Here is a 22536-nt window from a genome sequence, read left to right as displayed (position 1 = left end):
AAATAAGAAATTCTGATTTACAGATTAGCCCCTTTCGCACTGGGTGGTTCTCGGGACACAGTTCTCGGGACTAGCCACCAGAGTGGTTTCCCCCAAAACTAATGTTCCCCTAGGCCCATTTTCCTCGTTGCATTCGCACCGGCAGTAGGAATTCTGCAGTGACGTAAGCCGCGCACGCCATAGCCTGAGCACACAGCACTCCCATTCTCCATCTTCATTCGTTTTTGATCTGTTTAACAGTCCTGTCTAATGTGTTATTAGATAGAACTTTTATACAAAGAAAGTAGACAGTATATGAAAAGGTATTAGCGTATTCCGTGTAGTTGATGCCCAATGTTGCTAGCTGAGCAGAAATGCATACGTTTCTCTTGGTCCCCTCAAAGTTGTATTGGATTTTCTCCTTAGCGTAAAGGTTGAGAGGTCCATCTATCACTTTTTTCCATGTTTGTAGAGTTAATTCCTGAAAGTAAATATATAGGCTACTGTAAACCCGAATAAGTTAGCAGAACTCAAAAAATTTAAGGCAATCGATTGCCTCAATTTTTTTAAGTTTTGAAATTCAAAGTTTAAGTAAGCAGAACTGGCAGATTTTAAGTTTGTACTTAAACATTTCAAGTTAAGAACAATTAAAATCAGAGTACACTATTTCATACATTTAACTTAAAACCTTCATGTAATCTCAATGTGAACACTTTCATTAGTATTAACTTATAGTTTTAACAAGCTAGTTTGCTAACATACTATTATGTTATCATGCTAACAATAGTATGTTATACAGCACTTGCTGCATGAGTGCAACAATATAAAGATTTTATCTGCTCTCAAATCAAGCCGCATGCACCACTTGTCACCATGATGGTAACTATCCTAAAACCAACATTAACAGAAATTCTTCTAAATTAGCATAACAAAACATTAATCAATAATCAAATCAAATCAAGTATATTTGTATAGCGCTTTTCACAATACAGATTGTATCAAAGCAGCTTCACAGTATTAAAATAAAATAATACAACAAAGTTTGTTTCTAGTGGAATTTATTGATTGATAGAATAAAATTAAATATCCCCAAAATATCCCCAACTGAGCAAGCCAAAGGCAACAGTGGCAAGGAACCGAAAAAACTCCATCAAGCGGCCTAATGGTGTCCTAAAACTCCATCAGGTGACCTAATGGAGAAAAAAAAAACCTTGGGAGAACCCAGGCTCAGTCGGGGGCCAGTTCTCCTCTGGCGTTTATGAACTAGAGGCCGGATTGTAGTTTGAAACTGTGAGATTAACAATATCCTAATACCCAATCTCCCATTTAACATTAATCTTGCAACATTATAACATGTACTTGCAAAACATTATACTTGCAAACATTATACTTGCAACATTATACTTGCAAAAAAAACATTATATTACACTTAATTTTAGCATTTACTCTCCCATTCAAGTGCCATCGGCAAAGCATGCTGGGTAATAGACATCCCAGCCGTTTCAGTTAAACTTAAGTTTGTTTAAATTAAAATAAATCATTTCATAAAACTCAAAACAATGAAACAGTTCAGTTTACTTAAAATATATCAGTTCTGTGAACTTGAAAGAAAAAGAAAGTGCTAAATACTCATAAAAGTTCATTTGACTGAACTAATTAGTTTAATTTAAGTTTGTCCTACTCAAACCAATTAATTATTTTGAGCGTTAGGGTTTACAGTCTGTGTAGACGGCTTTTGTAAAAATGACAGGTGCTGTGTTTCGCATGGGTTCAGCCAATCACTGGTAGATCCTAATGTGCTGGGTTAGACTCTACTCTGAAGTAGGAGCTTATTTAGTTCCTCCAAAAGGCGTTCCTATAACTAAAATCATTACCAGTTCCTGCGGTCCGAACACGCCAAAAAGCAGGTACTTACGCCAATAGTTCTCCGGTTCCTCCGGTGCGAAAGCCCCTATTGTGAATTGCCAATAATGAAAATGCCAATAACAGATCACAATTTTTCTTTCCACTCTGTGGTGTATTTGGAAAAAGGTTTAAGGTTAAAGGTTTTTTTTTAATTCTGTTATGATTTACTCTCCCTCATGTCGTACCAAACCTGGCTTACTTTCTTCTGTTGAACACAAAAGAAGGTATTAAAAAAATCAACTCTTTTTGTCCACATAGTTAAAGTCAATGGGGTTCAATAGGTTTGGAACAACATGAAGGTGAGTCAATGATTTTCATTTTTAGGTGAACTATCTCTTTAAGGTTTAAGTTAAAACATCACTATATAATAAAGACTTAAAAGTTACAATGTGTGGGGAAATAGTGTTTATAACTTAATACAAACAAATAGTGTTTGTATCTAACTTATAATATTCTTTCAAGTTAGAATACTAAAAATACTTTCCACACCATTAAACAAACTTCCAAAACATACTGTGTAATCAAGCAAATTTTACTACCAAGATTTTATAGACCAAAAATGCAATACACATTCCAGTCCACCACCATAGATCCGGTTGCAATGTCCTTTTTGGTTATAAAAGGTCAATGCACAATGGCAAGTTCAATTGCATGTAAAAAAAAAACCAACAAAAAAAAAACAACGACGTACAGTACGTACCAAACATACTATTTTGTTCACATTTAGCCTATGTTTAGATTCTGTTTGATTGGCTTGCTTTGATAAAACATTCAAAAGTGGGGATTAAAATGGTCACACTTTACAATAAGGTTCTCTGTTAACATAAGTTAACTTTACCAATTAACATGAAATGACAATGAGAAATGGACTTATTAACCTCAGTTAAATGTCAATTTCAGCATTTACTAATATATTATTAAAATCAAAAGTTGGATCTGTCAATATTATTTAATAGACCAAATGCATTATCAGTCAACCTTAAACCCACTCCATATTTATTGAGCAGCATAAAGATCTTTTTGGCTGAATTACAGCAGCAGGTCTGGTGTGACTGCCCTGTTCTCACTTCTCACCAGTGTGAACAATAGTTTCTCACCCATTTGTCCAGTGTGTAGTTTGATCCAGTGCCAGAGAACCCATGCTGAAGTAATCATAAAGCAGCTTCAGTCTTCCATGCAGCTCAGCACAACCAGCCTTTGGTTCTAATACCCTTTATCCTATTTTTGCCAATCCAATCTAGCTATACATTTACACCAAACACTGTAACATTAAAAACAGTTTTAGCAATAAAAATCAATACTACCCCCAAAACAGCCTAGGGGCTGCACCAGCATACATCCTAAATGAATTAAGATTTTAAAAAACTCAAATCGACTCCAGAGTAACGGCTGGGAAGTCAATTTGAAGTCAGTTGTTAAGCAAGGAGCCAAACAAAACAACCAGACACCACCACTTGCTGTGAAAATAACAATCTATTTTTTTCCTGATTGATTTTTGAGTGGGCAAAACCTGGGGGAAAATAAGCGTACATTGCCAACACAGCCATGCAGCTGTTATCGCATATGGATCATTTTAAACAAGGGAATTACTGAGAGCTGATGACATATGAATCCCAATCAATACTAGTTATTAGTTCAGATACGACACTTGCGTACTCCGCATGAGTTCATCGTTTTTAATATTAATGAGCGAGTGAGTAGGCGTCGTTGATGAATTACTCTAAATACAGGACGACCGGCGGTCTAGGACAAGGTCAGAGTAGAGGGACGGCGAATTTTGGACCTGCATCACAATCAGTAGAATCTGCGTCAACAAAGAGGTCCACCCACAAATGAGCTTTTCAAGCTTAGGACGGAGGGAGCTTTCATGACCCTCTGTTCCAGTTTTGGAAGGGGGACAGCTTCATTTGAAAGACAATGGACTACCCCCGGACACACACATTGTCCTTGCTGGCAGATTGCAAATGAGAAGATTCTAAGCCATAGCGTTTGGAGTGGGAGGTCTACAGTTGTCAAGCACTTTATAAAATCCCTTCTCTTTGGTTTCATTCACTCACTTGGATGGAAACACACAAATAAGCATGCGCGCAATCCCACGCCACACAATTAGACAATTGCGAGTGATCAATCTCCAGGCCTCTCAGTCATCGCAGACAGGAAATCGTTGCCGATCGATGTTCGCTTGCCAAGTTGAAAAGCCCCGGTGTCACAGACTGTGGGCATGAACGTGGGTCGGCAAGAAGATCGACCCCTGTGGGTGGGTGGAGCTCTGCAGGTGGTAGAAAATAAGACATCTGTCTGTTTGTTTCCTCAGTGTGAGGGATGACATGGTGAGAAATGGGCAGAAAGCGAGGATGTGAAGAGGTGACGAGTTCCGCCTGGGCTGAAAAGGAGAGGGAGACTGGAGCTGAGGAACAAGAGGTGGTCTCTGAAAAGCACAGCAGATGCCTCCTCTCTCAGCGAGAGCTCTCCACAGCACTGTCCAGCAGGACGCTCGCATCTGCCCTCAAATCCAGGACAAAGGACACACGTTTGGGCATCTGCATCTGGCTGTCATTCAAGAAAATCGTAAATTTATCAGCCCACGCGCGCTAGTTACCCTTTAACCTCACTCTTAGACCCGTTTCACATCACACAAATGAGCAGAATGAAAGAGGACGGCAGTGTATCAGCAGCTCTGATTTCTGGGCTACTACATTGAGTATTTCCTTTAATAGCATAGTTGGCCATATGATAATTACTACATACTTGAACATCATTACATTTATTTTACATCCAAAAGGTAATTGCCTCTTTCCCCACCATTGACGGAAATTTGCGACATATGTGAGAAAACGCTTCCCACACCATTGGCGGAAATTTCCGGCTTTCAGTGTTTTCACTGTTATACGGTAGGGGGCGCTGTGACACATGTTCAGCAGGAGCGATGTCATATGTAAGCAGATGCTTATGTAAAATAACGCTATCACCAACATTAAATAAATCAAAAGTGTCTAATGTTACTGAATGAAATGTCGACCCAGGCCGAAGTATAGGACTGTGCAAGCATTAGGGGTGTTGATGGACTCGATCTACTCCATCTGTGTTTTGATCGAATGCGATCTGGATGTAGTCTTTGCCAAAAACGTGACTTTCTCAGCTTTTTGCTCAAAATGCTTTTTTATGAAACTTACCCACATTCAAGTGTTGATAAAAAAAATGCATTAAAGGAACACTCCACCGTTTTTTGAAATAGGGCTTATTCATCTTTTTTCCTACATTTAGATAGGTGGGCAAATGCATTTTTGTCTCAGTGCATGCATTGTTTTAGTTTGACAGGGTCGGCGCTAGCTTAGCTTAGCATAATGAATGGAATCCTTTGTTGCCAGCTAGCATGTCCTGAGTAAAAGTAATATAAAAAATAAAATAAAAAACACCTAATTACTTCTTGTGGCCTGCGTATTCACAATGAGTACAAATAGCGATGCAGATTAACACTAGGCGATTTCCTAGGCAGATATTGACTTATATATTAAGGACTATATTAGGGGGAAGCACAGGCAAAGCTCTGCGCCCAAGTAGCAGTGCTTCGCCTGTGCTTCCCCCTAATATAGTCCCAAGTCAATATCTGCCTAGGAAATCGCCTAGTCTGCTTAATCTGCATCGCTATTTGTACTCATTGTGAATACGCAGGCCACAAGAAGTAATTAGGTGGGTTTTTATTTATTTTTTATATTACTTTTACTCAGGACATGCTAGCTGGCAACAAAGGATTCCATTCATTATGCTAAGCTAAGCTAGCGCCGACCCTGTCAAACTAAAACAATGCATGCACTGAGACAAAAATGCATTTGCCCACCTATCTAAATGTAGGAAAGAAGATGAATAAGCCCTATTTCAAAAAACGGTGGAGTGTTCCTTTAAGCTAGAATAAAACTGAGTTTTTGGTTTAAAAGCAGAGGCTCTGTTCTTTTTTATATTTAGAATGTTCAGATATAAAAAAACAACAACAAAAAAAAAACCTGGGGCCATAATTTTTTTTTTGAAAATTATCAAAAATGCTGGCTGAGGCTGGCAACTTTTTTAAAAACTGCTGGCGGGGAAGGAGTTAATCTACACAGATCATAACTTACTGATTCACTGAATAGAAAGTGTTTTTTGTGGGATTTTCTGCTAGCAAGGAGGCACAAGTTTCTGCCTGATATTATTGTGTTCGGAACGACTTCAAAGTCTGGTAGTGATCCACGGTCATTTAAAGTATGATGCCCAGTTTTTCCTCTGTAACCATCTTCAAAGAATAACTGCTCAGATTTTAAAAGTCAGGAAGTGTATTCCCGCTTTTGTCAAAAGAAACCACCATTACGGTGGCCGAGAGAGCTCAACGTGCAAAAACTGAAGAAACACCCGCAAATTAAGAAAACATCTTCATCAGTTTCACAACACACGTGTGCTCCAAACACCAAATACAGAAACACGCTGCAAATAGCACTGACTACTGTGGTGGATTTTTAATAAATAAGATCTAACCTGTGTTAAACTTCTAACCTGACTTCTCCTTTGGATCTAACATTATGACAAACACTTACCTAACTTCCTCTTCTAGGTCTAATTTTACTACTACTTTTAGGTCAGGTCTTACTAACCTTTTGTTTTTAGCCTGCATTATGTCATGATATATATTGAGTAATCAACTGACTGTTAACCCTTTACAATGTTTTTTGATGATTTTGCTTATGCCAGTAACAGAGGGTAAAGAAGGGAGGGGCTTGCTTTACCAATTGAACCAATCATATTGATAGAAGATGACATGTTAGTCACGCTGATTTTATTTTGATGTGTCTGTCTTTGTCCTATAAAACCTGATGTATTCTTTTGCTTGGGTGAGATTCTCTGAGAATTGCTTGAGTACTCTCCTGGCCGAAATAAAGAACTCAAAGGACAATTGCCGAAGTCTGTCTGTCATTTCTGCTGCGCAGCAAGCAAGTTAGACTATAGGATTAGACTCAGCCGCCGTCGATGTGTAGACGCGCTAGGGTATAGGGTTATACTCAGCCGACGTCGATGTGTAGACGCGCTAGGGTATAGGGTTATACTCAGCCGACGTCGATGTGTAGACGCGCTAGGGTATAGGGTTATACTCAGTCGACGTCGATGTGTAGACGCGCTAGAGTATAAATATTATAGGCCCAGGTAGACTTAGGTCAGATGAAATAGGACTTATTTAGGTTTAGGGAAAAATCTACGACACTACAAAGGAAATGTTTCCAGGGGAACCAAATAAGTGATGAACCGGCTGGGATGTGCTTATTGCTCGTGAGCATCCCTATGCCCTGCTCCCTTCGAAGGGCAGACGGCAGAGCCCTTGAAGTGGGACTTTGGAGGGAGCAGGGCACTAGTGTGCCATTATGTAGCCGTTTGGAACGCACTTAATGAAGGGAGCAATGAAAGAATGTAATTTCCTCATTATTTTCACCTGGGATGTTCCCATGACAACACAGCGGTGTCCATCAGCTGAATAGCTGTTCTTACCACAGAAATATAATGCTGCAAAGGTTAATAACGGTTGCAAATAAATAAATACATTTTTTTACAAAAAAAAGCTTTTAAAATATGCGTTATATATCTGGTGTGTGAGTGTCTCAACTTTAAAACTTTGGACCCTACATCACCTAACATTTCTTATGAAACTTTTCTTTATGAAAATTTAAACATAACATGAAAAAAGGTGTACAGTGTAACTGATGTATAGATTAATATCTTTCCCTCATGTTCTTTTTCTCTATCTTTTTTTATTATCTATTTTAGTTTTCAGCTCATTGTTCTTTTCTCAATTTGTATTCTGATGACATTGAACATATTGTTAATACATTTTGTATATTGTATACAAGTTGTATGTCATAAAAAGGTAATCTCTGTATGTTTTACAACAACAACAACAACAAAAAAAGTTAAAAGAAATAAAATATAGACTTTTGAGCTGTAAGCACGTCTCAGCCGGGTTCGTCACTTATTTGGTTCCCCGGAAACATTTCCGTTGTGGTCTGTGTTATTTGCAGCGCGTGTTGTGAATTTGCATGTCTTTTTTTCTATTTGCATGTGCTTTCTTCAGTTGGAGCGCATTGAGCTCTCTCTGCCACCGTACACCATAAGTCTTTATGACATTTAGTGTCTGTTTTATTGTCTGCTAGATGACAAATCTGATTGCTTTGAAAAGTAATAGCACACCTCCATGGGTCTGTTTAAATCTCTAACCCCAAGTATGATCAATAATAGCAATGAGAATAATATCATATGCACATATTCCAAAGCGTTCTCTGGATGGTACCCAATAAACCATTCAGCGCACTCTAAAACAAAAAAAGTTACAAAAGCAGTCCCAGGCACCTTTCAAAAGGCACTAATATTTACAATTTTGGTACTAAATGTACCTCTAAAAGGTACTAATATGCACCCTTTAGGGGTAAATAAGGTACAAAGGTGTATCTTTTGAAAGGGTACCTCCCCAGTGATATCTTTTAAACCTTATTTTCCAGAGAGTGTATGATAGCATATGTGGAACTTCTGTGGTATTAGCATCTGATACCATCATTCTACCATGGGATCGTCGCCACATTATGGTTTTTCTAAGAAAGAACTATGCAAAGATGGTCAAACCGAAACAAACCACAGCTGCTGATAACGCAACATTGGTGTTTTCATGTGAATTACTAAGAGAGCTTGTGACATGAATAACCAGACAGCAGCATGTGGCTTCCTCAATCTACAGGGAGCAAAGCGGAGCTAGACAGCACACGGCTTCCAGCAACATGGCTAATGGCTTAAGGAACCCTGCCGTTAGCTTAATTGAAGCAATCTTTCCAAAATCAGGGATGGAAAGAGATAGAGCGTGACAGAGGGTGGGAGGACGAGGCTGTAAATCCTCAGCTGGCATGAGTGGCCTCTTGAGATTAGGTGAGAAGAGAAGCAGAGAGGTTTGGAAGGATGAGAAGTGTGCAGAGAAGAGAAGCAGTGGGATTTTCCCCTGTGGTCACTGCAAGTCAGTTAACAGGCCAGACACCTGGGAACCACATAAATGATTAATATGAGCGGAGTCACTCGCAGGACAAGCTCTGCTGGGCCACAGACACAGGGATGCTCTGTTCACCCCGGAATCAATCGCGAGAGCCCGATCCAGACAGCCTGATAAAGAACGCCATCGCAGTGCAGATTCTCCGCTTATCTATCGGAGCTTTGATTAAGACTGACACTGAATTAACAGACCATTATTCAATGCTCTACTCCATTAGAAGACTTTTTTGGCATTGACCTTGAACAATGTCTTCTAGCCAAGTGCTTTAAAAAAAAAATATGACAATTAACAGTCAACAAGGAAAAATATAACTTAAATGAAATGTATAACACAAATATAAAGACCTGAACAGACAGTAGTCTAAACAGCCAACGGTACAATGGAGGGAGAAGTTTAATATTCAGTGCACAGCGCCCTGTGAGGTCGGAGACAGAGAGCGGACGCTCCCACACTCGCTTCAGCCGCCGGTCATCCCACGATCCCCCTCCTTCCCTCCCGTCCCCGACTGAGACCGCAGTGAAAGACAGAGGAAGTGGAGTTTTGGATGTGCTCTGCATGGAAACGACCGGATGCCTAAACGAGGGAGGCGGCCTGTCAGGTTTCTAATTCCTCACTCCTCCTCAGTCGAACCGACATGAGCCATTTGGTTTAGCCTTTAAGTTGAACGCTCCAAGGAACATTAACCTGAATGACAGACTCAAAAGCAGTTCTGCAAACACATCACTGCGGGAAAGTAGGCCTACATGTAAGGAGGAAGGAAGGAAGCAAGAAAGATCAAACAAAAAAGGAAAAGGAAAAAAGGAAAGAAAAGGATCATGTGAAGAAAGAAAGAAAGAAAGAAAGAAAGAAAGAAAGAAAGAAAGAAAGAAAGAAAGAAAGAAAGAAAGAAAGAAAGAAAGAACAGATGGAAAGGAGGAAGCAAATTAAAATAATGGTCACAAAAAATTAAAGTAGGAAATGAGAAAGTGAGAAAGGAAACAAAGGATGAAAGGACGGAAAAGGAAAGATTAAAGAAAGAAAGGAAGGAAGGAAGGAAGGAAGGAAGGAAGGAAGGAAGGAAGGAAGGAAGGAAGGAAGGAAGGAAGGAAGGAAGGAAGGAAGGAAATGTGATCAAACAAAAAATAAGTAAAAGAAATAAAGGAAGGAAGGAAATGTGATCAAATAAAAAATAAGTAAAAGAAATAAAGGAAAAAAGAAAAGAAAATAAATTAATGGAAAGAAAGGAAGGAACGAAAGGACGAAAAGAGGAAAGGAACAAAAGGATGAAATGAGGAAAAGGAAAGAAAAGAAGAGGAAAGGATAATGGGAGGGAAGAAAGAAACATGGAAAGAAGGAAATACAAATAAAGGAAGGAAGGAAGGAAGGAAGGAAGGAAGGAAGGAAGGAAGGAAGGAAGGAAGGAAGGAAGGAAGGAAGGAAGGGAGGAAGGCAGGGAAAAAGAAAAGAAGGAAGAAAGGGAGGAAGGAAGGAAGGAAGGAAGGAAGGAAGGAAGGAAGGAAGGAAGAGAGAGAGGAAGGGAGAAAGGGAGGAAGGAAGGAAGGAAGGAAGGAAGAGAGGGAGGAAGGAAGGAAGATAGGGAGGAAGGGAGAAAGGGAGGAAGGGAGGGAGGAAGGAACGAAGGAAGGAAGGAAGGAAGGAATGAAGGAGGAGGAAGGAAGGAATGAAGGAAGGAAGGATGGAGGAAGGAAGGAAGAGAGGGAGGAAGGGAGAAAGGGAGGAAGGAAGGAAGGGAGGGAGGAAGGAAGGAAGGAAGGAGGAGGGAGGGAGGGAGGGAGGAAGGAAGGAAGGAAGGAATGAAGGAAGGAAGGAGGGAGGGAGGAAGGAAGGAAGGAAGGAAGGAAGGAAGGGAGGAAGGAAGGAGGAGAGAGGAAGGAAGGAAGGAAGGAAGGAAGGAAGGAAGGAAGGAAGGAAGGAAGGAAGGAAGGAAGGAAGGAAGGAAGGAAGGAAGGAGGGAAGGAGGGAAGGGAGGGAGGGAGGGAAGGAAGGAAGGAAGGAAGGAAGGAAGGAGGGAAGGAAGGGAGGGAGGGAGGGAGGAAGGAAGGGAGGAAGGAAGGAAGGAAGGAAGGAAGGAAGGAAGGAAGGGAGGGAGGAAGGGAGGGAGGAAGGAAGGAAGGAAGGAAGGAAGGAAGGAAGGGAGGAATTCTTCAAATTAATTCAGAATGAACTTGTCATTCATCCGCCTTTTCACATGTGCTCTTCTGTAGCTCTAACATGAGCAGGACAAACATCAGAGAGTGTAACAGTGTAATGTTGCGGTTCCCTTTAATGTACACACAGTGACTCAGTGGAAACAGCTGAGGCTACACAGGCAGTGTGGTGTCTGCTAATGTATGTGTTCAATACTCTCTATGAAGACTACAGCAATACACAAATCACAGGCAAGTTCAAAGTCCAAAAACTCCTTACTAAAACATTTGCCATACAATTGCAAACAACCTTCTACTCTTGATGTCTTTATGGATATATGCCTCTTTTTATGATGCTTCAGTTGCAGATTTCCCTCACATTAAGCCAGTTTCTGAGTCAGAGCTGGTTTAGATTGCAACAGTAACTGTAAAACGAGCATATCATTTTACAGTTTCACGCATTAAGACTCAATTTCGCATGCAGCAAATGGATGCTAATCAAACGTCTTTCTTCTGAAATACTGCTCATTTCCTCGATGCGAGCCAGATTGCAACTGTTGGCACGTTGAGAAAACACCTCCTTGAATATCCAGCACGTGACGCTGGGGGCAAAAACAAAAGACGGCGCACAGCTGGCAAAACAGTGTAACTGCACCGGGAGCCAAAAGCAACAGCAAGATCAACAACGGCCCAATCTAGTAGCAGACTCCTGCAGAGCAGAGCAAATGGAGGAGATCCATGCTTTAAATGGATTTCAGAGGGGATTTAGCGAAGAACGGCTGCTAACGCTCACAAGAGAATAGCATGAAATATGAATAGTATTGAATAGGAGTTGTAAGCAGTTAGAAGTAAGTCACATATTTAGTAGTCTTGTTTAGCAAGAGCTTTAATTAAATGGCATACAGTCTGGTCCATATTGCAGGTTATACTGGCCAAGAAATGCTTACTTGGACAACATCTAAAGTGATCAACCACAGTCTGTTTTGTTTTAATCAGCCATTTAAGGGTGGGTTATCTGAAATTTCTCTAGGATTTCATTACAATAATAGAGTGGCGTGGGAAAAACGTATAAGAAAAATGGTGTAGCAGTCTCTGAACAGCTGTATAACTATAATATTAAGCGCAAAATATAGTTCTGCTTGTGTATATCTAGTTCACATGTTCCTTTAACCAAACTTCGAATGTGTTAAAAGCCACTAACCCTGCAATCGTTGGAAAATTCAGGGATTATTTCATTTTCAAAAGTGCTCATTATAACAGCTTTTAAACACAACTTTGTTTATTCTAGCAAAGAACCACAAACTTAAATGCAAAAGTGTAAAACAACTAAGCGTTAAACAGATCATAGTTGATCCGTGATCCGTACGGACCATAAGTAAAACCTGCCTGTGCTCATCTAGCTCACTGTATGTCCCTGTAGGGATAGTTGAACAGTGTGAAGCCTGAGTGCTGCTTTAGCTCTTATAGAAGTACTGTGGATGTATAGAATGCTATAAATCCAGCTGACGTACGGAAGCATGAAGAGAAAAATGATGAAGTGATGTGGGGATATCAACATATTTCAGCACACCACAGACCTTTGTCAGGCAATAAACTGGGTGACAGCCAATTAAAGAACTTGAGAGGGATGACCTTATATACTCTATAACACGCCAAAACTTAAATACGCCCAAAATAAAAATGTATGATTTTCCTTCTTAAGTGGGGCACAAACAGGAAAAATTGGTATCTTTAATGAAATTACAATGAATGGGGACTGGGGGAATGAGGAAGTTTTAAAAATGACGAACGGTCATAATTTAGTGATAATCTTTCCTTCTAATGGACAGTTAAAAACTGAATCATTGAGTCAGTGAATAAAACCAGTTTGATTCAATAGTTTGGTTTGTGAAAGAATCATTTAGACTGAACTCGCGTTTGTTTGAGCTCTCTCTGAGCGTCAAAGGTTTCTATTTACAGTGTGTTTTTACAAGCGTTGAGAACTGTAGCCAATCCCAATCATATCTGTTGAGCGCGTGAACGCAAAGGCCTATCAGAGGTGCTATTCAGTGTGTTATTCAGAATCCGCTTAAGATTTTGTTTTGTTCAACACGAGACGCACGCTTGCGAATCCTTTCACTGTGACCAACAATTATTCATTGTACAATTAAGACAGCTTTTTTATTATAACAGCCTTAGTGATTATAAAGGGAGGCTCTTTTCTTTCTTTCTATTTATTACCCGTTCACAATCTGAATACAAGTTTAGTTTTTCATGCTGCTGAGAACACTGCAGAGTTTGAGGATTGACAACTGTATTTAAATGTGCAATTAAATCGGAAACGGTGATGATTGACAGTGATAACCAATGGGGACAATGTTTTTCAAGTACTTAATTCAACTAATTCAATTGCTCTGGAACCGAAATAGGTACAGTCAGAGAACCATGAAATTTTACTAGTATTGGTACAACCCTACATACAAGTATGCAATGACACAATAAGTGATTTTTTTTAGAATTTTACTTATTTGGTGAACTATTCCATTAAGACAGAAGAGAAAAGATAAGGAGCTTCATGGTTGTTTTTACATTTTCACCACATGCGGACCCTGATGCTGTAATGACAGCATTCAAGCACGCTGGAAACAGAGCTAAAAATAAATGGATAAGATTCATAGCAGTTTTCCAGCAATCCTCCAGAAGGCCTGTTTGTTCCTTCAGAGCCTCGGTCAGTGTGTAATGTTTAACAAGCTCTGGCTGGGACACTGCGGTCTTTTTCCATCATTGGGTCTCACTACAGTGAAATAAAGAGAGATTTGTGATGTTGGGAGTGAAAGTTTACCTTGGGCTGACGTGAATGGTCCTTCTGAGGAGGTCTAGCTGTTTTGCATGGTGTCAGCGCAGTGGTTCCACCCATCACTAATGCAGTCACAACCGGCTGTACTAGCACCTTAGACAAGCACTTTGCCGTTAGCTTACGCACTTAACACAAACACAGGCAATTATGCATGCCTTTAAACAGCGTTTTGTGCTTGAACACCTGACAGTGAAAAATGCTGTGTATATGCTTCGGTTTATGACATATGGACACAATGAAGTCCATTAAGACTTCCTGTAGCTGTCACTCTATGAAGTATATGTGGAAAATTATGGCCTGGTTAGTATTGCTTCAGTGATGCACCAACTAGTGCCTTCATTCTGAATGATAGTTCTATGTCCCAACTGATAGTATGTTGAAAACAGTAAGTGAAAGGTTGTAAGTGTCGCACACAATTCCTGTGGGAATTTCAAACTATGTTTTCGTTTTTATTAGCTAATATCAGCCACAAGTCCACAGGGATAAGGAGTTTGTGACTGTTCCCTTTTGACTTTTTTTGTCAGTGTTTAAACAAAGTGTATGCTTAATGAACTTAAATTTAATGAGTTAAGCTCGACGCTAAAGTTTATATGCAAACACAAACGGTACATTACAAAATTTAAACTTCATCAAAAATACAGTAAAAACAGTAATGTTGTGAAACAGTATGACAATTTAAAATAACCATTTTCTGTTTAATATATTTTAAAATGTAATTTATTCCTGTAATATCAAAACTACAAATTCAGCATCATTACTCCAGTCTTCAGAGTCACATGATCCTTCAGAAATCATTCTAATATGTTGATTTGATGCTCAAGAAACATTTCTCATTATTATCAATGTCTAAAACTGTTGTGCTGCTTCATGTTTTTGTAAAAATGTCTTTACTGTTATCAATTTAATGCTTCCGGTAGAAGTACTTTTTAGTATATGTAGCTCACATGTACGTACTGATTAAATAAATATAGCATATCATTACATTGCAGAAGAAAGAGGTCATCCAATCATAATGCTACACTCCCTTGGCCATGTAAGCAATAAGTATGTAGGTCATGAGTGCACATTTTAATGTGTGCATTCTTTAAAAAAAATATACTGATCTGTCTATGCAAAAAGACATATGGATAGGGAACATGAATATCCTGAGAGGCTGTGCACATGAAGCAAAACAGATGCCAGCGATCATCGAGAATCTGTCTCTGCATGGTTTCAAAGTCTAGCGATGCCATAAGTCTCCGATTAGGTTGACATACTTTTTTAAACATATTAAAAGAAAATCAACAAGGAGAAGACAGTTTTACTGAAATTTAACTGTAGCATGTAAACAGTGAAGAGATATCCCTGAATGCAACAGTGCTGGCCAAGAAGTGGCTGAAGATAACATGCTCCTCAGTGGTTATAACATGGCTTGCAGCGATTTCCTCTTTACTGACCAAAGCTGGAACAAACAACATCCCGCGTCCTCAGCCAACTTCTCCACTTAATTACAAGGCTCAGCAGTTAGGCCATGAAAATCTCTCTCCCTCCTCTTTTTTCCCCCATTCCACCATCTTTATTTTTTCCTCTTCCACCATAACACTAAACTCAGTGAGTGGATCTTTCATAGGAGGGTTCACATCTCATGGTCCACGGAGCAAAACTCAGCCAGTAAACACAGTAATTTAAATCCACTCTCCTGGTTCAGAGCAATCATCAGTATTGCTGAGAAGGCCTCAGCCTGGACAAATCCAAATCTGTGTAGGAGGAAAACAAAAACTCTTTGCATCCACATAATGACAGGTTACACTTTATTTTAAGGTGACGTAGTTACACTGTACTTACTAAAATAAGTACCGAGTGATATTAATTAACTACATGTACTTACTATAAAGTTACGGTTAGAGTTTGGGGTTAGTTGCTTGCCATTATGTAAAATTCACTGTTAATAAATAGTAAGTACATGTAGTAATGTGTAACTAGATCACCTTAAAATGCCCCTATTATGCTATTTTAAAGTTTCCTAATGTTGTTTTGGAGTCTCCTGCAACAGGTTTACATGCATCAAAGGTCAAAAAACAGTTTAATTTCCTCATAATATACATTTGCACATCACCACAGTTTTCAATGATTCTCAAACGACTCGTCAAATGAATCAATCTCTCTAAATCCCTCCTTTCCACGAGCTACTCTGCTCTGATTGGCCAGACAGCTCAGTCTGTTGTGATTGGTTTACCACGTACAGCACGCGTCGAAAACAAAAACGCCCATTGCCATAACAACGCTGTCCTGAGGCTTCCTACACCGTAAACTAAACACAGTAACGAACAATGACGTCGATTTTACCATATCAATGCGAGCGCGAGTCCTACGATGAAACACTGGAAGAACTAGTTATTCATGCCGAACCTCCATCGCAAGTACGACACGAGCAGGACTCAGTGTTTCTCAGTGATACATTACTCAGTTTGAGGTACATTATGAGATGTTGCAACTGTAATTCCTCACCATCAGCATTAACAAGTGCATGTCCATCAACAAACCAATTATTTTACCTGTACTAATTTATATACTGAGTATTTTTGTAATATATTGCAGTGAACACGTGGAAACTATCAATAACAGTGCATGTTTGTATACATTAGCAGAGCTCTAGCATGAATGACTGATGTAACATAAACATTGGTAAAAGAAATCTTGCTCCATGCTTAATCTTTACTCAAAGTAGTGAGTACGACAGACAATCTGCATTAATAGACACAGTTTTAGGTAATAGTGTCCCACAACTGATTAGCAGAAGTATTTCAGTAAGACAGTGATAACGTGAGTTAGCCAGCTAGCAGGAGACACAATATAAAACTCAAAACTAAGTATTTTGACCATCTTTCAAGAGCAAGCGGTTTGCGAATCCTGCATTGAACTCCGAGATTTGAGAAGCAGTCGTCAGTGAAATAAAGGGAACACAGCAAAAGTTTAGGATTATACTGCTGTGATACCATGGTAAAGATGCATTTTAACCACTGATTCTTCACATGCTCGTCCTTTTGGGCAGTGAAAAAAAACTGGCTTTTACCTTCACATTATAGAGCACAGCGTCTTCTCGACATGATGCTATCCAGTATCCACAGGAATCAGCTGATGGTTTGAGGGCATTCAAGTTTTCCCTGGTGTCTGCGCGCGCAATAAGTGGGTGGGAAATATGCTAATGTTTCGTCTTGACGTCACAACGAAACGGCTTATGACTCGTTTGAAAAACAATTCATTTCACTGACTCAGAGTCGACTCTTACTTTTGAAAGACAATAACTTTATATACGGTGCACTTTCAGATTTAAAACTTTGCAGGATGTTTTTTATTCACTTAGAGCTATGTTACACACTACATGAAAGGTCATTTTTAAACATTCGGCAAGCCAATATGAAGGGCTCATGCAATTTAATTAACTCTGGTAGTAACAAACGTGAATTAGCTATTTGTACAATAGGCTTGCTGCGATAGTCAGTGTTTCCGGTGTTCAGCCGCAACACCGGTTGCATCACTTGTTACATTAAACTTTATGCGTAATTGAAAAAATTAAGTTATGTGGAATTGTACACTTTTTTGTACAATTTTTACATGAAGTATATTTACTTAATTTTAAGGCAAGGGGTTTGTTTACTCACTTTTTTAAGTTAAGTCAACTGATCACTTTTTACAGTGTGTAGACTTCGCAATGACAGCAAGAAACTAGGGCTTTGTGATTTTAGTGCATTTCTTTCTTTCTTTCGTTCCTCCCTAAAAGCCCAAACTTAACACCCAAATCAGCGATTGCAGGACGTGCTCGATAATCATTCAAACTTTTTTCATAAATTTGATCATGTTTATCATTATTTAGGCAGTAAAAGTCCCCTAAAAACAAACTTTGTATAACAAGATAAGCTGCGAAGATAAACAACAAGCAGTGTGTTGCATGGCCTTGCACAACTGTTATGGTTAGTAGGACACGGAACACAGAAGTTGAATTAGATTACAAAATTTGATGAGGTTTATTTAGAAGAGACAATCACCCAACCATTTTCATGAGCAGACATTCTAGAAAATGTGACTGCGACTAAATCAAATGAAAAGAGTATAGCCATGATGAGAGACCGCAGAAATTTACTCTAATTCTATCAGCAGAACACTGCTGTCACTATCCCATAATAAAGACACGCAGCAGATTCATGGAGACCAAGGGAAAGGGTTTCAAAACCGCTTTATGTCTCTTGCCCTGAAGGCACAGGCCTGGCATAGGAACGCATCATTTCTTCATTTATGAGTATGTTTAGTTTAATTTCTTATCAGGAAATCCATTAACTTTTTCACACGTCTGTGTGGAATACAACTAATTCTGCAATAAAATAGAAACTGGAACACCCTCAAGACAGGGAACGAATCTTTAGCCAAGGCTGACACAAGCCAACATGATCGTAGCAAGACATTCATTTATCTACATCCTCATTTTATGTTCTTTTATCTTTCTTTTATGAATGTTCGAGGGTCATGAACAAACATGAAACAAATGTTTTGTTTTACAAGCAGCCGAACTGTTACTTTGGCTGAGACTCAGAAGGCAGAGTTTAGCCTAAGAATCTTTCAACGACAACAGAATCAAATCAGATATATGCTGTGAGCTTTTTAAAAGTATTTTAGCCCTGATTTGACTTTGAACACAGCATTAGAGATAAGACGAGCGCTGGAACATCCTCACAGCAAGAATGTCTTTGAACCAACTTCAAATCCAAAGAAAACATTCCCTTCATTCAGCAGTAAATTCAGATGTATGCTAATTAAGTTGTTACATAAACGCAACCCATTGCCATGATCAAGTACAGTGTGCATTTCTTTTTATAGGTGATCATTTATATGGTAATATGATTTATATGACGCTAATTTAAGTTTTTTTTTGTAATATGTATATGTAATATTTGATCTTTTATCCATTCAATGTGCAGAGACTCAGAAAAGTGAAAGCGTCAATAACAAATAAAGAGTGTCCATAATAAAGAAAAATCCTGTTTAGCAGAATACATTACTAGTTTAAATTAAGAGTAACAATCTTTGTATTGAATTTTTTTCCAATGGTTTTGAAAAGTGTAAACCATTTACGTTTTAAAAGTTTCAATGTAATGACTCTAAAAATTGATTGTATGATAGTGATAAATATTACCATCAAGTAAAACCGTAAAAATATGAGTGTGCAAATGTTACACATTATTTTGAAAAAGGTTATTTCTAAATGGATTTTTTAACTATCCATTCATAGTAGATAACATTAAGTTGTCTCTGCACATTAAACTTTGCTTTTTAATAACTATTCAACTGTATCCGTCACTATTCTTGAGCTAAAGCAGTCTCCGCATGCCTTTAATACTCTGTACTCAGCTATGTGAAGCACGGCTGAAGTGGTAGTTATAAATTGATCAGTTGATCAAGCAGAATTATTGCCAGAGTCAATGGGATTAAGGGATTATGGAGCAGGCATAACTGGAGAGGAGGGTGTGTTGAGTCAGTCCAGCATCCCACCATCTCTCTCTCTCCCTCTCTTCATTATCCCGATCATTTGAGATTTGGGGAAGGAAGGGGGTGATTCTGCATTGAGAGTTGTAATCCTCCTTTCTCTCTGAGGGTGTGATTGAAGTGAGAGGCAGATGCTTGGGATCGACACTTGAAAGGGGCTTGTTACCCGTGCAATGGTTTGGCCTCATTGATTTTAGCCATGGCATAGATCTTTTACAGCTTCCTGCCAAATAAGGTTAACTCAGCCAGCTTGTATTACTGTACAGCGGTGCCTGCAAGTGGAACTGAGTGCAAACTAACCACATTTAAAGCCATTATACGTGTGGAAGACTGTGTTAAATAGCACCACTATTGCCTTATGAGTAATTCACTCATGCATGCAGAATAATGACAATTTGCACTTTTGCATGCATTTCCAGGGCTATGGTTTATGCATGGCAAGATTAAGTGTGCACCATTAGGTTTCCCAAAGTCAACTGGATGAACAAACAGTGTTTAAGGATCAATTACATGGAAAAGTGTTTAAGGATCAATTACATGAAGCCTTTTTTTTTTTTTTTTGGGTTTAGGTATGCAAACTGTTCTGTCGTTGGCTGCACAAACGAGCACAGAACACTATCAGGGAACTGTCAACTTGTGTAAAAAAAGTTAAACATGACAGTACACGCAAGACGATGAGATGAATCAATGTAACTCCACAACAACTAAAATGTATCCAGTGTCCACTAACCATTCAGAACATCCAGGTGCGTCTAAAAGTTGCAACCTCTTCCTGAGTCTCTCTGTAAGACTGCTCTCCGCTACTGCTTATTTCTGAGATTTTGGATGAGTGAGAGATTATTCGCATGTTTTGTTATTGTTATATATAGTATCCGAAGCTCATGTAAAGGATCGGCCGTCTTCTGAACGGGGGGCGGGAGCAGCAGCTAATTTGCATTTAAAGGGACACACACAAAAACAGGGCGTTTTTGCTCACACCCAAAAAGGGTCAAATTTGACAAGCTATAATAAATTATCTGTGAGGTATTTTGAGCCGAAATTCAGGGGACATCATAGATTTATATTCAGGGAACTACACTGCGACCAAAATGGTCGCATATGCGACCTTTTGAAATGCCATTGAGACCCTAATTTTTAATGGGTCGCAAATGTATCACTGATTATTTTTGTACCTACCTTATGTTTTAGGCAATATGCTATGATTTACTATGAGCATTTATTAAAACAGAAATGTGTATTTTAAGAATACGTTTTATAACGTGCTCTGAGCATTCAACGCATCAAGTTGGCTTCAGCCCCGCGACCCCCCCGCCCCCTCCCGGAATGGTGTAGGCGTAGCCTAACGTTGATTTAAAAAAAAATACCTCTCGTTAAGACACACGCAGCAATCGCATATATATCTCAACATAGCCCACAATCTGCACGTGTTGAAATGAAGCGGACTATTGACTTCTTTTTTAAGAAGGGAAGTTCAAGTGTAACAGAACCATCACTTGATGTCGATTCGACATGTCAAACGCAGCCTGTGAGTGAGAATGATGAGGCTGAGAAGGATTCGTCAGGAAAAGCACATGCGGGAAAAACGATACGGACATATGAATTTCGACACCAGTGGCTCGAAGAATACCAGTGGTTAAGGTACCAAGACGGAGCAATGCACTGTGTGTACTGTAAATTCTGTGGGCCTTCAATTGCAGGACTGTCCAAATTTGTAACTGTGTCAAAACAATTCAAACACGAATCATTGAAGCTTCATAATGACAGTATGAAGCACACGAAGTGTAGAGACAGGTATACATATCCCGTGACGCAGCAGCACTCCCCACTGCATGTGCCAACCATAGCATGTTGAAATCCAAAATAAATTAATTATTGTGCACTGTATTTTCTATTGCATTAAATCTATCCCAACCAATGTTAAAGAAAACAAGAAGGCATGTGGTTTAAAAGATGGCAAGTAAAATAAAAAGCACATCTGTATGCAATACAGTTTCATTATTGTTCATGATTATCCAGAGCGGCTTACTATAAATAATTTGTGCGACCAAATCATGTTTTGCGCCAGTAACGGAAAAAGTTAGTAGCGCAAGTGCCACCAGTGGAAAAGGTTAGTGTAGTTCCCTGATATTACATCTTGTGAAAAGGGGCATAATGTGTCACCTTTAAAGCCGATAATTTTTCAAGCAGATGATCCCTTCATCTGAGACACTTCAGATGCACAATTGCGCATGTTCACCATGATGGCTTTTAATAGTGAGACTTTTGTTTTTGTAATCAGGCTCACAAAAATTATATAAAAACTTGGATTTAGATTTATCGGCCAATATATCGGTTATTGGCTTTCAAATATAAAGAATTATCGGTTATTGGTATCGGCCAAAATTTTCAAATTGCCGCATCCCTACTTTCAACGTTGCTGTATATTTGAGCAGTCTGACATGTCAACTACTGGCTCAACCAATGGCATGTGTTTGGCTGAACAATGGCAGAGAAGTAAGAGTTTGGGAAACCCACCGACTGATAAAATATGATAGCTTTCTTATTTTCAAAACAATAGGAGGCCTATTTACAAAAAAAATTAAAATAAAATATATGTGTGTGTGTGTGTGTGTATATACATATATGTGTGTGTGTGTGTGTGTGTGTGTGTGTGTATGCATTAAATTCAACCACATTTTTGAAAACTCAAAATAAAATAGAGTCATTTGTCTTGCTTTATGCATGTATACATACACACTTCCACACGACAATTTAGATGCTTTACTTTCAGTAAGACATGCAATTACAATAATGGGGTGAAGCTAGCTGCACAGATGGACTAGCTGTTCCCATCTGCACTGAGGTCTGTGAGCAATTAACTAACTAGCTGAGGTAAACAGATAATGAACTATACCACTGATCCATGACACCCAGTGAAATCTTAGTCATGCATTTCTCAAGGCATTTTAACTCATCTCGCATACACAAATACATAAACTATACTCTAAGAACACATTACATTATATTTCAACAAGAGATGTACATAAAATGTACAGTACATAATAATATAATATTCATATATATATATAAAAAAAAGAATGCAAGTAAGATTATAATGTGACAAATCTTTTACGCAATCTCCCCCT

The 22536-nt window shown here is 38.9% G+C and overlaps 2 protein-coding genes across 4 annotated transcripts in view; one reads left to right on the top strand and one right to left on the bottom strand.

The window, feature by feature from the left end:
* The window catches only part of plxnb1a (plexin b1a), a 76420-nt gene that overhangs the window by 46136 nt on the left and 7748 nt on the right, over window positions 1–22536 (bottom strand). The gene's annotated exons all lie outside the window — the stretch shown is intronic.
* Window positions 4222–22536, top strand: part of LOC311073164 (mitogen-activated protein kinase 12) — a gene marked incomplete at its 5' end in the record, with an annotated part of 38972 nt that continues 20657 nt past the window's right edge. Inside the window, one exon of the mRNA XM_084098646.1 lies at window positions 4222–4452. Within this exon, the coding sequence (XP_083954772.1) occupies window positions 4222–4452 (231 nt within the window). The remainder of the gene's footprint in view (window positions 4453–22536) is intronic.

This window comes from Abramis brama (assembly GCF_963993115.1).
Source record: "Abramis brama genome assembly, chromosome: 22".
NCBI lineage: Eukaryota > Metazoa > Chordata > Actinopteri > Cypriniformes > Leuciscidae > Abramis > Abramis brama.
The sequence above is the reverse complement of the archived record's forward strand: the minus strand, read 5'-3'. Positions and strand labels throughout refer to the sequence as shown.